Source organism: Mustela lutreola, chromosome 12, assembly GCF_030435805.1.
Source record: "Mustela lutreola isolate mMusLut2 chromosome 12, mMusLut2.pri, whole genome shotgun sequence".
Lineage (NCBI taxonomy): Eukaryota > Metazoa > Chordata > Mammalia > Carnivora > Mustelidae > Mustela > Mustela lutreola.
In genome coordinates, this window is record NC_081301.1 from 26492461 (window position 1) to 26508204 (window position 15744).

Sequence of the window (15744 nt, forward strand, 5' to 3'; positions counted from 1 at the left end):
TTAACATCATACTTAATGCTAAGAAACTAGATACTTTTCTTCTAAGACAAGTCCCTTTTCACCACTCCTATTCAATGCTGTACTGAAAGTCCTAGCTAAATGTGGTAAGATGAGAAAAGGAAGTAAAAAGTATACAGATCAGGAAGGAAGAAATAAAACTTTGTTTGTTCACTGATGGCATCAATGTCAATGCAAAAAATCTAAAGAATCAAGAAAAAAAATTCCTGGAACTAACACGCTATTATAGCAAGGCTGCAGGATACAAGAGAAGTACAGGTAGAATACAGGGGAATCTTAGAGCAGTGAAACTATTCTGTATGATAATGTCATGGTGGATATGTGACATTATACACTTGTCAAAACCCAAAGAACCATATAACACAAAAAATGAACCCTAATGTAAACTATGAACTAATAGTTAAAATAATAATTAATGTATCAATATTGGTTCATCAGTTATAACAAAGGTATAGATGTTAATGATAGAGTAAATTATATTTGGGGGAGGCAGGGGATACATGATAAGTCTCTGTATAATCTACTCAATTTTCCATAAACCTAAACCTGTTCTAAAAAACAAAGTATTATTTTTTTAAGATTTATTTATTTTGAGGGGCACCTGAGTGGCTCAGTGGGTTAAAGCCTCTGCCTTCGACTCAGCTCATGATCCCAGGGTCCTGGGATCGAGCCCCACATCGGGCTCTCTGCTCAGCAGGGAGCCTGCTTCCTCCTCTCTCTCTTTGCCTACCTGTCTGCCTGCTTGTGATCTGTCTGTCAAATAAATAAATAAAATCTTAAAAAAAAAAAGATTTATTTTGAGAGAGAGCAAGAAAAAGAGTGTGTGTGTGTGTGTGTGTGTGTGTGTGTGTGTGTACAGACACATAAGCAGTGGGGAAGAGCAGAGAGGAAAGGAGAGAGAGAATCTCAAGCAGACTCTATGCCCAGTGCAGAGCCCAACGCAGGGCTCAATCTCGGGACCCTGAAATCGTGACCTGAACTGAAATCAAGAATCCAGGCACCCCACAAAGTATTAATTTTAAAAACTATGACAACAAAGGAATTATATGCAAAAGTTAAAATACAATGCAATGTGGCACTTAACAAATAACAAAGTAAGCCAAGTATTTTACATCTGAGATAAAATAATCAAGACCAAGATGAGTCCTCAGGGCTCCTGGGTGGCTCACTCAGTTAAGCGTCTGACTCTTAACTTCCACCCTGGTCTTGATCTTGGAGGCATGAGTTCAAGCCCCATAGCCTACCATCAGGCTCCACCAGGCTCTTAAAAAACAAAAACAAAAACAAAAACAAAAACCCAAGACGTAAAGATGTAAACCAAAGATGTAAATTTTACATCTTCAAGCCTAACTAGTAAGAAAAGGAGGAAAGGAGAAAAATGGGACAACTTCAGTCTCCAAAGTTCAACTCTTGTATGTGTTTAACTAAATGTACAATAAGTATTTAGAATCTGATATATATAATTAAAAAGAGAAAAGACAACTAAGTATTTATCATTTGTCATTACTATTAATTCCTTCATCTGTTTTGTAGGATTCTTGTCTCTATAACACATAACAGATGCTAATCTCTATTCCTGAAACATAAGCAATACACACTACTATTCGCTGCCAAGACAATAAACCACAGGCATTTATGAATTTACATACTCTGCAATGCCTACATGTAAGGAAATGTAAAGGCCTGTGACATGTAGCAATTTCATAATTTTGCGGAGTCAAAAACCTGTACTTAAAGTTTCAAGAGGCTGACAGCAAGAATCATTTAATATGTAAGCAGGACAGGGGGCACCTGGGTGGCTCAGTGGGTTAAAGCCTCTGCCCTCGTCGCAGGTCATAACCTCAGGGTCCTAGGATCAACGAGCCCTGCATCGGGCTCTCTGCTCAGCAGGGAGCCTGCCTCTCTGCCTACTTGTGATCTCTGTCAAATAAATAAATAAAATCTTAAAAAAAAATTTTGTAAGCAGAACCAACTAACCCCACTATCTACATCTTAATTCAGCTGCCATTCTTTTCAGAATGTACTGGCAAGTAGATACTTCTTTCTTGTGAATAATGGTCCCCACGAGAGTACAAATGGCTAAAAGTGGCAACTAAAATAAAAATGGGGAAAAAAAATCCAAGAAAGTGGTGATAGTTGGAAGGTGAGTTATAGAAGCGCAGAGAGAAGGATGTAAATTCTTAAGTTTCAATGTATAAAAAATAGCTTAGAGAAGAAGAAGATGACTGTAGTTATTATCATCCATCATCACTTCCATTTTTCAGACTAAGTAAATCTAAAACTTATGTTACTACACATAATATAGTATAGAGTTAATTTTTGGGGTGTTTATGGAATGGATTATTAAAGGATGAAGGTATTTGTTTTTCTAAGTTAATCTGACTCCATCTTATGGGAGAATAAAAAATTAGTGAGATGAATTCATCTTTCATAAATTTTAACAACCTACTATATTTTTTCCCTTCAGACGGAACTCACCCACAGAAGGATTTTATTGTACCTCATTGCTTTAGGCTGTCTTAACACTTTGCCAAAAAAGGAAATCCTAACTTTCCATGCAATCTACTTGACTATATAGTTAACATGACCTTGATCTCTCAAGCCATCACAGAAAACTCAAGAGAAAGAAAATAATGGTGAGAATATTGCTCTTTATCAGTTTTTATTTAAAAAATCAAAATAATAATATGTGTACATTCACAATCCACTACACCTGACTCTCCTGAATTTATATGTAATGGGAATTACAATATAATAGTAATTCTGAAAGGTCAATTTGCAGGTAGATATCCACTGACAAGTACACCTTCCTCCCCTGGTGTACACCTATAGTTCCTTCTCTCATCTTTTCCTTCTATAAACTCCTCTAGAAATTCTGACCTGTAATAATTAATAATAATTCACTTACACTACGCTTATTAGTTCCATTACAGTCTCATAACTACTAATCTATCTTTACAATCGTATTTTAAAGTCCCTGACCAAATATTCAGAGAATGGCTTTATTTGATCAACATTCTCTATTCAAAAACAGCTAACTTCAAAAATTAAAGCCAGTTCTAACTAGAATCTGTAACTAAAAAGCACCTGTAAATAAGTAAAAAGGGCACCTATTCCCTCAAATCACTGTGTCCAAACTGTTTTAGCGATCAACCTAACACCATTACTTCATGTTAGCTAAAAAGAGAATACGGACAAAATGTACTTAGTTGGCTATCTCACACATGTGGAAAATAATTTGGAACTCAATTTCAAACGGTTTTGGCTACTGGAATATCCTCATACTAATACGGTAATAAACCAATACTAACATATTATTACTAGAAAGTCTATCTGAGCCAAAAACCATAATTAATGATAGCAGCTAATATGCACTAAGTGTTAAGTATGTGCCAGATACTATTTTCAAATGATTTAGAGGTTTCATTTAATTCTTATACAAACCCTTGAAGAATAACATTACATTTTAAAGATTAAAAAAATGAAACAAAGTTAAAAAATTTGTTCAAGGTTCACAGCAAGAAATGGCAGCCAAGATTCAAGTCCAAGTCCGGCCCCCAAAACCCACTGTTAACCATCAGGATACACTGTTTCTCTCTGCCTTACAACTAACAATAAAAGACATCCCTTGAATGGGATTCTCAAAATGGAACTTTTACTACCAGGAAAATAATTCTCTAAAAATAAAGATTAGCAAATTTAATTATTCCTTAGCTGAATAAAGAAAAAAAACCCAACTATACTTCTTAATATTTACATTTCAAAATTCATTTCAAAAAAACACTTTACATGTACTATGTGTACATACTTACCTGGCAAAAACTTCAATGTTCGCAGCATCTGTCTTTCCTGAGAAAAATCCACCATTAAATGAGTCATGTTGTCACTGACCTTTGGTTTCAAAGAAAGGCGGAAGGCTGAAGCCATTGTTACTCTACGGTAAACACAAACATACTTTTAAAAAAAAAGAATGGGGAATATACCATATTTAATTTACAAACAAAAAAATGGGAATTATTTCATTTTAGTGATTTCAGAAACTATAACAAAGGTAACAAAGCGAAAAAGAAATTTGTTCTCAGAGTCTTTTGAAAATTATCTAAGAAAACTGCAAGATGTCTTTAAATTTAGACAATGAGTATAACTTTAAGCAACTTTCCTCCAGGTAGTTTTATAGAATTACAAACAAAAATATCACAGGAAAAAAATATCCCATATAAATCATTGTTAACAGACCCAACAGGTATCTGAAGCACTGTACACTCAATCTGACTTCCTGATGCCAACCTCACTCCTTTTCATATGCCAAATAATGAACTGAATGTACATTTTCCTTAGTAGTCACAGCTACTCTGTGTGTCCTCAATTAAGAGTAAAATTAACCTGACCAAATATTGTACAGCCTGGAAGCTGCTAAAGATAGGGTATGGATGAGAAAGGAGAGAAGTGAAATCACAATTTTAAATTCCATGCTACTAGGTGTCACCCTGATATATCAGAAGGATACAAGGAAAAACAACCTTGGGAAACCATATGACATGGAAATAATAGTTTAACAAATACTTAATAGATGAATGTGGTATAACAAACAACAAAAGGAAAAAAAAAAGAAATAAAGAAGCCATATCAGACCTCATTTTACCCAAAGTATGGGGGAACTGTTCTGTCAATGAAAACTGGAGATTAAAAGAAATTCTCATATTCTAATAATTTGTCATTTTATTTATCTCAAATTTGAATTTTTCATATTACAGTAAATTTCCGCAAATATCATAAAGTAACTTCCCTTATTATCTTTGGTCAAAGAATGATACAAAAGTACTATTCATGGATGTTGTCCCGCTAGCACACAATTTGGGAGAAGTAGTAAATAGAGCTGAGGAACAAGGGAACTACCAGGCCTAGTCATTCAGATCTGCCAAATCTACCCAAGGATACGTGGTATCCAAGATATCAAACTTGTTGCTGTATTCAGTTATTTTGGGATAAAAAATGTCAAGCTGTTGTTATATTCAGTTATTTTATTTCACTTTAAAACCCGGAAAGTAATCACTTTATTAATAACAATGAGTCAAAAACAGCTTATCTACTGATCAAGAAGAATGTGCTACAGTGAAATACAACTTACGGGGAAGTGAACTCATTGAAAGCCAAGCATATTATTTTAAGCTGTTGGTTCTCAATAATTAAATTTCAGATTATATGAGTAAGAAGTTAGGAACAAAGGCTAAGTCTTAATTACTTTGCTCTTTAAAGTCCCAAGAATCTTTTGATTTAGGACTTCTGAAAGAGCTATGTTCAGAGAGGTACTAGTATATGACCACTAAATCAATGAATGAGTTTAAACCTACTTGGATGCTTCTATTTAAATGTTTGCTGAGAACTGTTGAGAAAAATATCTGAAATTTTTTCATAGAATTTAAATCTGAAACTTTATCACAAATTTTAATTGTGGCCTCAAAGAAAAATAATGTCCTCCAAAAGTTCATTTATCAAAAAAAGTTCATTTATCAAAAAAAATAAAAACATTAAAAATTTAAAAAAAAAAAAAAAAAAGTAAAGATCTATCAAGGGACACCTGGGTGGCTCAGTTGGTTAAACAGCTGCCTTCAGCTCAGATCACGATCCCAGGGTCCTGGGATCAAGTCCTACATCTGGCTCCCTGCTCAGGGGGGAGTTTGCTTCTCCCTCTGCCCCTCCCCCGCTTGTGATCTTGCATGCGCGCTCTCTCTCTCTCTCAAATAAAATCTTAAAAAACAAAACAACAACAGTATATCAGAACCGTAAAAACAAAAATGACCTTTATTTTCTAGTCAGTGTCCAAAAATCAACTTAGATGTACAACAATGCTATAATCTTTTAAAAGACTGGATTATTTATTTTTATTTTTAAGATTTTATTTATTTATTTGATAGAGACAGATCACAAGCAGGCAGAGAGGCAGGCAGAGGAGGAGGAAGCAGGCTCCCCGCCAAGCAGAGAGCATGATGCGGGGCTAGAGCCCAGGACCCAGAGATCATGACATGACCTGAAGTGAAGACAAAGGCTTATTAACACACTGAGCCACCCAGGCACCCCTGAATTTTTTATTTTTAAACTGAGTACATTTAGATAATTGTGTCTGAAAGCCCAAATCAACCTAAAATCCATAGATAATTCCCTACCATTACAGGATCCATATGGTTAGGAATGTTTTGATTCACCTTGACTTTCTTGGTTTATTTCCTATAGTACAACTGAATACAAAAATCCTTTCCCCTTAGTTTCTTTTTTACAAAGAAAAAACTGCAAAACATATGGATGAACACTTTCAGTTTCCTCAAAGTATCTAATTAACTTGACTCACCCTTTCATGACCCCTTTTTTCAAGAACTGTAAGTTCACAACAAATCTTAACTAACCATCTTCCAACATTACTAAAAAGCATCCATAAGTATATACCAGTGATTTGTAAAGTTACAGGGATCTGCTATTATCTTTTCATTGCTTAGTTTTTCCTGTTACTCCCACTGTTTCTACTGCATTAACTTCTACCACAACAAATGATAAATAGTCGATTCTCATAGATGCTTTCATTTTTATGTATTTGATTCCCTGCTCAGGTATGTTACATAGATTTTCCTTAAAATTCCTCTTCTGCCCTAATATAAGGTAATAATCCTTTCTTCCCTTAGGAAAAATTATTTTACTAAGACTATATATTTAAATTATTTTTGTATCATAAATGACAATGATGGAATTCTATAAGCCTGCTTCCTGGGAGAGCACCTAATATTTATATCAGAGAAACTTGGACATTATGAAGTTAAAAATCAGCCAAGACCAGACAAACCATAAGTGACTCTTAATCTCACAAAACAAACTGAGGGTTGCCGGGGGGAGGGGGTTTGGGAGAAGGGGGTGGGATTATGGACATTGGGGAGGGTATGTGATTTGGTGAGTGCTGTGAAGTGTGTAAACCTGGTGATTCACAGACCTGTACCCCTGGGGATAAAAATATATGTTTATAAAAAATAAAAAATTAAAGTCTAAAAAAAAAAAAAAAAAATTAGCCAAGACCTAGAAGTGTTCTCAAGCAGTAAGTGAAAATTTCATGGGTAGCCGAAATGAATAATGTATAAGTTGCAGGGGAGTTTGAGTTTGCCCTGACAGAGAAAAAGGAACCTTTACTCCTGAGATCACCTGGAAGCTGATGAAATCAAGCCTAGAAATGGGCTTAGAAGAGGCAAAGAAGTCAAATTTCACTGAAGCCTTGTGTTCAACCATGAAAATTCATAATTAAATTCTGACAAATTTGGATACAGAAAGATGTCATGGGTAAAAGACAGGATTCTTGGAAGTACAGAACCGTATAGAGTCCTTGGAGAGTATAAGAGAAGATCTTGTGAGGGTTTGCACAAAGTTCTTTTTTTTTTAATTTTATTTATTTCTTTGACAGAGATCACAAGTAGGCAGAGAGGCAGGCAGAGAGAGAGAGAGAGAGAGAGAGAGAGAGAGAGAGAGGAGGAAGCAGGCTCCCAGCAGAGCAAAGAGCCTGATGTAGGGCTCGATCCCAAGACCCTGAGATCATGACCTGAGCCAAAGGCAGAGGCTTTAACTCACTAAGCCACGCAGGCGCACCTCGCAAAGTCCTTGGATAGGCCAAAGCCTGATTAGGAAATGACTTCTAATCCAGAAAATCAGAGACCCTAGCTAGACCTAGTGGAGTAAGTGGCTAAAAAGAAGAATAATCCAGCCACAGTGAAAGATGGACTACATGTAGCAATTTCAGCAGATACAACCCAATTATATCTTATTCAATAAACTGACCTACCTAGCATCCACTCCCCATACACAGCCAATACTTTTCACCTTCAAACTCTCATAATCACCTTTCTACATTCAGGATTGATAAGCTGATCCTGTCTTTAACCATTCCCTGATACAAAAAATATATTAAAACTATATAAAAACCAGTTTTTGTGCTAAGAGTGCTATGAGTGCCATGTGAATCTTGCCTCTAGTCAAATAAGACCATCAGAAAAACAGAATTGAAGACTTAGGCCAAAATTAACAATAGACACATTGGTTTTCACAGAATCTATGATGAATAATTTTTTGAATTATCTGATGAAGAATAAATAATTTAATCTAGGATTCAGAGTGGTGTTTTTAAGAGCTGGCTTTCAGAGAATCATAATCCTCAAATAAACCGTAAATGATAATCTCAAATGATAATCTCAAAACCTGTGGTAACTCAATCCAGAACTGCCAGCAGTTCTTTTAGCCCTTTGTGTCTTCATTACCGTAAGTACTAAACTATCTTTCTTAATCCTGGCCCTACCAATGAGAAAGACCTTTTAAGATAGTCTTTCACCATTTTAATTTTCTCTTCCCACATATTAGATAGTAGTGGCATGAGAAACAGAAAGAGATGGCACCAGGAATAGGATGGAATGAGAATACAAAGGTGTTAAACAGGAGAGCCGTGAAATAGGAGAGCTTCAACTCTTACTATTAAAAATGCTGACTCCTCAGAGAATAAGACATACTTATAAATTATGAACAACAAAAAAACACATTCCAGGAATATATATTTTTTAATTATCCAAGATGGGCCTCCATCCATTCATAGCTAATTAGGAACTGTACTAAAACTAACTATATTATACCAGAAATGAAATTCTTTTGGAAGTATGTAATTGTCCACAACTATGTTTTTTAAAATAAAATCTTGCTGATACATTGTTTATTCCAGAAGATATGCAAGAGATTTTTTTTTTTTTAACATGGCCATTAGGTATTTTTATTTCAACCAACAAAAGTCTAGTAAGAAACTGTTCTTGAATTTCATTTCTGACTTCACTATTGATATTTATATAAAAATGTAGGTTTTATACCATACCTATCCTTGATCTGTCTGGCAGCCTTCGAGCAAATCAGGGAGAAGAGAAAGAAGGTAGTTAGTGCTTTTCATGCAAGTTTCAATGGCAGTGACATGCAAGAAAAGTTAGGATATAAACCCTAGATTAGTTCACAGTCACCAAAACATGAATTACAGGAAATTTATACAGTTCACATCAGCTTACATAATGTGATGTTAGATCTATAGTGTAAAAACAAAAACAAAATCCAGACCCCTATAAATCACCTCAAAAGGAGGAAAACTGACACTTCAAACTAATTCCAGATGACTATACATGTTTTTCCTTACCTTAGGATTATCAAAATACACCTCCACTTCCAATTCAGTCTGACACTCCTCAACTAGAACAATCAATTTCCTTCAAGGGGCACACATTTCTATGCAATCTAATGCTTTTCTTATACATTTCAAATCTGCTGTCCAATTTTTCTTCAATTATCTCTTTCACCATTTCATCATAGTTGTTCCAAGTTTTCTCTGTAGGCCTTCCCTGGGCAAAGGCTTTGCATTTTGAGAGCTTGCCTGCTAACATATAAAACTGGGCTGCAGTTCTTCAATCCTTTACCCCAAAAAGTAAAGTTATAACGACAAAAATTCAGACAAGGAGAAACCAGAGAAATACTTCTGGCAATAAGGTCTTTCCCTGAGATGACTTCACAGAAGCAGTTAACTTAAACCTATTCGGCATGATATCTTTTTTTTTTCTTTTTCAGAATGCTAACACGAATTTAGGAAAGGGCACAGCTATCACTTGGTGCTGTACAATATACAGAAAGCAATGAAAAATACACACAAAACCCCGTTGTCCCCTTCACATTTATATATAATATATTCAGCAAAAGTTTTATTTTCCCCCAAACTAACCACCATGATTAACAACACATCCAATGTAAACCATGGCTGTTTTGCTCTATACTCTATCCTAGGCCTAGCGGAAAGCTTGGCACATGGTAATATTAATAATTATTAAATTTAAGTGAACATTAGTTTAATATAGCAATGTTTCTGTTGCCTCTCTTCTTCGATTCTAATATTGTTCTTATTTGGAATTGGTCATTTTTACACCCACCCTAAAATATCCTGAGTACCTTTCTACACAAAAAACTAGAACTGACATTTAGGAGATCAACATATGACACATTTCCAACATTTCCATAATCAATTGTGAGACGTGTACACTAATCATTCTCTTTCCTTTATTAAGAAATTTTAGTCCTTACTGTTTCTACAGATCCTTTCAAAGCTCCACATTCTATAGCAAACCTGATTTGATGCCATTAATACGTGGCTTAAGTCATAACACTACTTTGGTACTAGGAATAAGAAATGTTAGGAAAGTCAATTATAGTCATTTTTTAAAATTACTGTCATTACAGCTAGAAATACCACCAAAGATTTTAATATAAATGTCCTCTGCTCTTGGTGTTTCTTTACATATGGAGAAATGCCACTGCATTACTCCTATAGCCTCTCTCTATTCCTTCATTTCTCCCGGTGAGGTGAAAGGACTTAATCAGCTATTTTCCCTCTTTCTGGCAGCTTGTTGACAGAAAACATATATACTCTGTTCTTTCCCTCTACGTAGGAATTTCACAGAAACGGGTTCTCACACACATACACAGAGCTGTACCCTTGTATTGACCATACCTGAGCGGGCAAGTCTGACTAACTCTAGGATTCATATTAGAATGCTTGCCCATGGATATAAGCTAAATTCTCTGATATAATTTGATTGGTATTTGGCCTCATGTCAGCTTTACTGCTTTCTCTTATTTCGCATCTGGTTTAGAATTTGGTTAGAAGACTATTACTTACCAATCACTCTAAAAGAACCCAACAATATGAGACCATAACTGTCTTTTTTTTTAACAGAGATTTTCTTTTATCTTTCAAAAACATTATGCGGTATATTTAATTTCCTTACAAAAATTTTTAAAAAGTAATCTCTACACCCAAAGTGGGCTCAAACTCATGACCCTGGGATTAAGAGTCACATGCTCCACTGACTGAACCAGCCAAGCACCCCCAATACTGTCTTTTAAACTGACTACAATGATTCAGTTTTGTGCCTAGTATTACTTAACTTAGAAGGTGCCATTTTTTAATGTGTCTGTGTACAAGTGTGCAGATACGCACATACATGTAAAGCTTTCTTGTTATCATTTAATGTACTAGGTTGCTTGTGACAAACCAGAAAAGGAACAGATGAAAAGCCAAATAATGTTGGAAAAACTGTTGTCTTGTGCATTTATATATAAACATACCCAGGTGATCAAACTGAAGACTCAGCGGTTCCTCTTTCATTTAGGTTCGAATTTAACAGTATATACACTGTGTAAATGCAGAAGGGGTTGAAAAAGTTATTCTGTGCAACGATAAAAGGGTAGAAAGTCTCAAATTTTGAAGATACTTCTCTAAATGGGCCCAATTTTAAGAAATGTCCTAAACTGAAAAAGAGTTTTATTTTTTCTGGAATTTCTTCTCCCAAAGTAGAAATCTATCCAAAAGATACACATTACTGTATTGCTTGATTCCTCTAAGTTTCCATTTCAAGAGCAATGCCTTTTGTCAATTAAACATCTCTGCTTACCAAGTACCAAATGATTCCAGAACTTACCACTGCTCTAATGTATTTAATTGCACCTATATAATTCCACTTAGTGAGTTATGAACAGGCCTCAGTTGAATCTTTAGATTTTGGGGTAATGCTACTGCGTATTATTTAAAAGCCTTCAAGAAGTTTAGCTATATAACCTTGCTCAGTAGCACTATTTTCTATTTCAATTTTAATCACTATTTCTATTTCAGTCTTCTACTGAAATCTTATTTGCTAGCACTTCATTTTTCTTTAGTCCTCTCAGAGATAGCTTCTTTCTCTCTCATTCCCTTCCTCCATCTCTCAATAAATGTTATCAAAATAAATCTTACAATTCTTATCCTTTATCAGTTTTAGGAATCTGTCACTTCAGACCAAACTTCCTTAAAAAGACCTGTAATAAGAGTACAAGTAGGAGTAATCACAAATGGGTCTTCATAATTACCAATAAAGTATAAAGAAGTTAAACCAGATCTTTTCCCAATTTCTCTTGCTTTTAATATTCTATAAGTAGATACAGAAACTATTTTCTTTCATGAATTTAGCAAGCACTCTAAAAGTTAAGATTTATTGTTTCTATATTTCTTCTTGATACATCATTTTCCTCCTTTTATAGAAAAATGTTAGATGCAAAATACCCTAAGATAACTCTAATGTGGAGCAGCTAACTGAAGAGTATTTTCTAAATAGTTAAAACAGGAATAATAATAAAGACGTTTTATATCTTGCTTATTGTACTCAATGAATCATTTACCCAAAAAAGAACAAAATTTGAGATTTCCAAATTTCTTCCCAATCAGCAAAAATTCTAAAACTCCTCAGCAAAAAATAGAATAAGACCAAGGCTTAAGAGATTTCAGTTTCATATCACACTAATCAGCAAGTCACTTAACTCTTTTAGGATTTAGTTCTCTCATCTACAAAGTGATGAGCACTAAAGTGTCTTCAAACTCTAAAAGTCCATCCTGTCTTATTTGCACACAGCAACTTTTAAAATTTATCCAAAATAAACTAAGCATTTTAACAACCTAATTCTCTGAAATATAGGCTGAAATGAAAAGGCCACAAGGGGAAGTTAGTTCAAGTCAGAGCACTAATAAAAAGCAACAAAAATAATACAGTTAACCTTTGAACACAGGTTTGAACTGCTTGGGTCCACTTTTACATTACAGTGCTGTAAATATATTTTCTTTTCCTTAAGATTTTCTTATCTCTAGCTCTACTGTAAGAATGCAGCATATAATACATATAACACAGAATATGTGTTAACCAACTATGTTATAAGCAAGTCTTCTCATCAACAGTAGGCTATGAGTAGTTGTTTTGGGGTTGTCAAAAGTCATACATGGATTTTAAACTACGTGGGGGTCAGTGCTCATAATCCCCATGTTGTTTAAGGGCCAACTATAAAGGTTTCTGAATAACAACAGAGAAAAATATACTCACATTGTCAAAATGATAAATCAAGCAAAAACTAGATTTCAAAATTGGCATTTGCTTGACAGGATTCATCTTTATTTTGACTTGCAGTTAAGCCCAATAGCGTTCCTACTAACACTCTGTATACCACATAGCACTGAGAAACTCCAAGTCTTGTCTGTATGTTCACATTGTTTTATACTTCGGATTTTCCTACTAGATTTGGGACAGAAATTTTTATAAATGTTTCCTTGAGACAAACTGAAAATGACTATGGGGCAAACAAACATATGATACTTTCCCATTATTTTTTACAATACATAATTGAGACTCCTACCTCATCCCCAAGATACCATATTAAGGAATGACTTGGGAAATGAAAGGGACTCAGTCAGAGAAAGTAAAAAAGACAGTTTCAAAATGCTACTCTCCAGGGCACCTGGGTGGCTCAGTGGGTTAAAGCCTCTGCCTTCGGCTCAGTTTATGATTCTAGAGTCCTGGGATTGAGCCCCATAACGGGGCTCTCTCCGCCTGCTTCCTCCTCTCTCTCCGCCTGCCTCTCTGCCTACTTGTGATCTCTATCTGTCAAATGAATAAATAAGGTCTTAAAACAAATAAAAAAATTTTTTAAAATGCTACTCTCCTTTTGGCAAAAAATACCAACTTTAAAAAAACAAAACAAAAACACTGCAAAGCAGTTAATTCCATATGTTAAAAATTTTATATATTCTATATATTTATCTGTTTATAAAAAGAACTACTTTCCAAAAATATCATTTTAGTTTTCATAAAGCTACAGTAAATAACTTGAAATAAACTTTGAATATAGCACTGCATACATCTGTTCTATGACTAAGCACATTTTCATAATAGGAAACTGTATTTCTATATGACATAAACACCCTCAAATGAAATAAAGGTGAAAAATTAGTCTGGGCTATTCTTAACAAATATTTACATTTGTTTTTAAATTGCCTTCGTAGCTGAAACATGCATGCTTTCAGTGAAGGTCCTCTCCTCTCTCAGCATGCCTGACTTCAACCCACAGAAAGCACATCTGCCAGTACTTCCCTTGAAAACATTGTGAGCGGCTTCTACCCCACTCATCTGCTCCTCCCAGTGGTTAGGGGCTGACACTGACAGGACAATATGCCAATGACGAGTTACTGGGAGTCTGAAGTGGAAAAATACCGAAAATCCATTCTCCCTTTTTATCTGTGATCAAGTGTAGAAGACACCATTCCCCCTTTTACCCTACTCTGTATTTTTTATTCCACCAAAGGCTCCATGTACAGATAACCATTCACTCCCTTCTAATCTGACAATTGGGTTATGTGTGGCAGGATAGTGAGGAAGTGGATGCTTAGTGACTTGGAAACTGCTCCACAGACTCAGCTCTTTTTATAAGTAGAATTCAAGTTCTAAATTCAGGGGTGGGAGAATGGAAATATTAATTCTGTCAAAGGATCCAAGCAATGCTCTACAGGACAGCTATTAGCAGAGAAGCCAGGTCTGGCCACTGTCCATCCAGAAATATAGCAAATGATCCAAATTGCATTTGCTGGTGATCCTTCTTCATATATTTACTATCAACCAAACTTCTAATGATTAAAAAAAAATAGTGATAATAAAACCAATTTGTAATACCAAATTTTTAAAAAAATCAGTGAAAGCACGTTCCAAAATCCTTTCCCATTTTTACTCATACATTTTCAGATTGTCTAATGCTAATGCTAATGCTAATGCTAATAAAGCATAGCTTCATATTCAATTCTCAGACTGAGGTACTGCAATGTGATCATTCATATATCAGTATTTAAAGTACTGTTTTTGAAGATAATGAGGTCTAAAAAGACTTGTGGACTGGATTTTAGCCTATGACTTTCTTGTGCCCATGAACTATTAATAATAATCTGATTTAATCACTTTAATATGGGATATTCATAAACACTACACCTTAAAATAATTTTTTTTCCAAAAATCTAACAATATACTAGATGATTATTCTTCAAATTCCAATAATTAATCTTCAAAGTCATCTTTCCTATTCTGTCAGCTATTAGGTCTTTGAGGCAGGTCTATGCACCTGGCAAAGGGGAACCTGGTTTTTGACTTGGAATCAAACCATTCTTTGGATACAATTTAGATATACTAAGAAAATAATTGCAAACAACTCCCAGTTAAGCATTTCTCTTAAACAATAAACTCCAATTTCTAGGTGGAAACACGGACAAATAATTTATTTCACCACATTTCCAAATGGTTTAAGCTATTAAGAAGTACTTCAAAAGGCTAGAAAACCAAAAATATAAAATAAGCAACACAGAACATCAAGAAAATGTTTAAACCACAATGGAATTTATCAGACCCTTTCAAATTTACAACCAGCTGGGAAAAAGTTTTAACAAAGTTGGAAAGGACAAAGGAAAGAGAAAACAGTAGACTTTGAGAGGAAGGGGAGAGGTTTCTGAAAAGAGTAGAAAGGGAAACTTGGGAGAAACAAACTTGATCACAGTTTTTCCGAGCTTCAATCCCTACTTAAATGCAACTGGGTTCAAGCTGTTTTCAAATACGTCTGTCCAAGTTTTATGGTTTTCCTGTCTTCTTCTTCCTCACTTTCAGGCTCTCAGATGTTAATTCTTGCTGCTATGATTATGCCTGTCATTAGCAGCTGGCCCACTCTACTTGAAGGGGACTCTGAACAACAAGGAAACTGAAGATAAAACTAAAGCTTTAGTAGCACTCTCCATATAATTGTCACTAGATTCTGAGGAACTGCCCATGCATTTTATGACACTCATTTAGA

General features: G+C 34.9%; 1 protein-coding gene across 5 annotated transcripts in view; it reads right to left on the bottom strand.

The window, feature by feature from the left end:
• Window positions 1–15744, bottom strand: part of FSD1L (fibronectin type III and SPRY domain containing 1 like) — a 73640-nt gene that overhangs the window by 25056 nt on the left and 32840 nt on the right. For 4 of the 5 annotated variants that reach the window (XM_059141871.1, XM_059141870.1, XM_059141872.1 and 1 more), the window contains 2 exons: window positions 8903–8925; window positions 3831–3952 (listed from right to left, as the gene is read on the bottom strand). In XM_059141871.1, coding sequence (XP_058997854.1) covers window positions 3831–3952; window positions 8903–8925 — 145 coding nt within the window. The remainder of the gene's footprint in view (window positions 1–3830; window positions 3953–8902; window positions 8926–15744) is intronic. The other variant, XM_059141873.1, reaches the window with a different exon arrangement.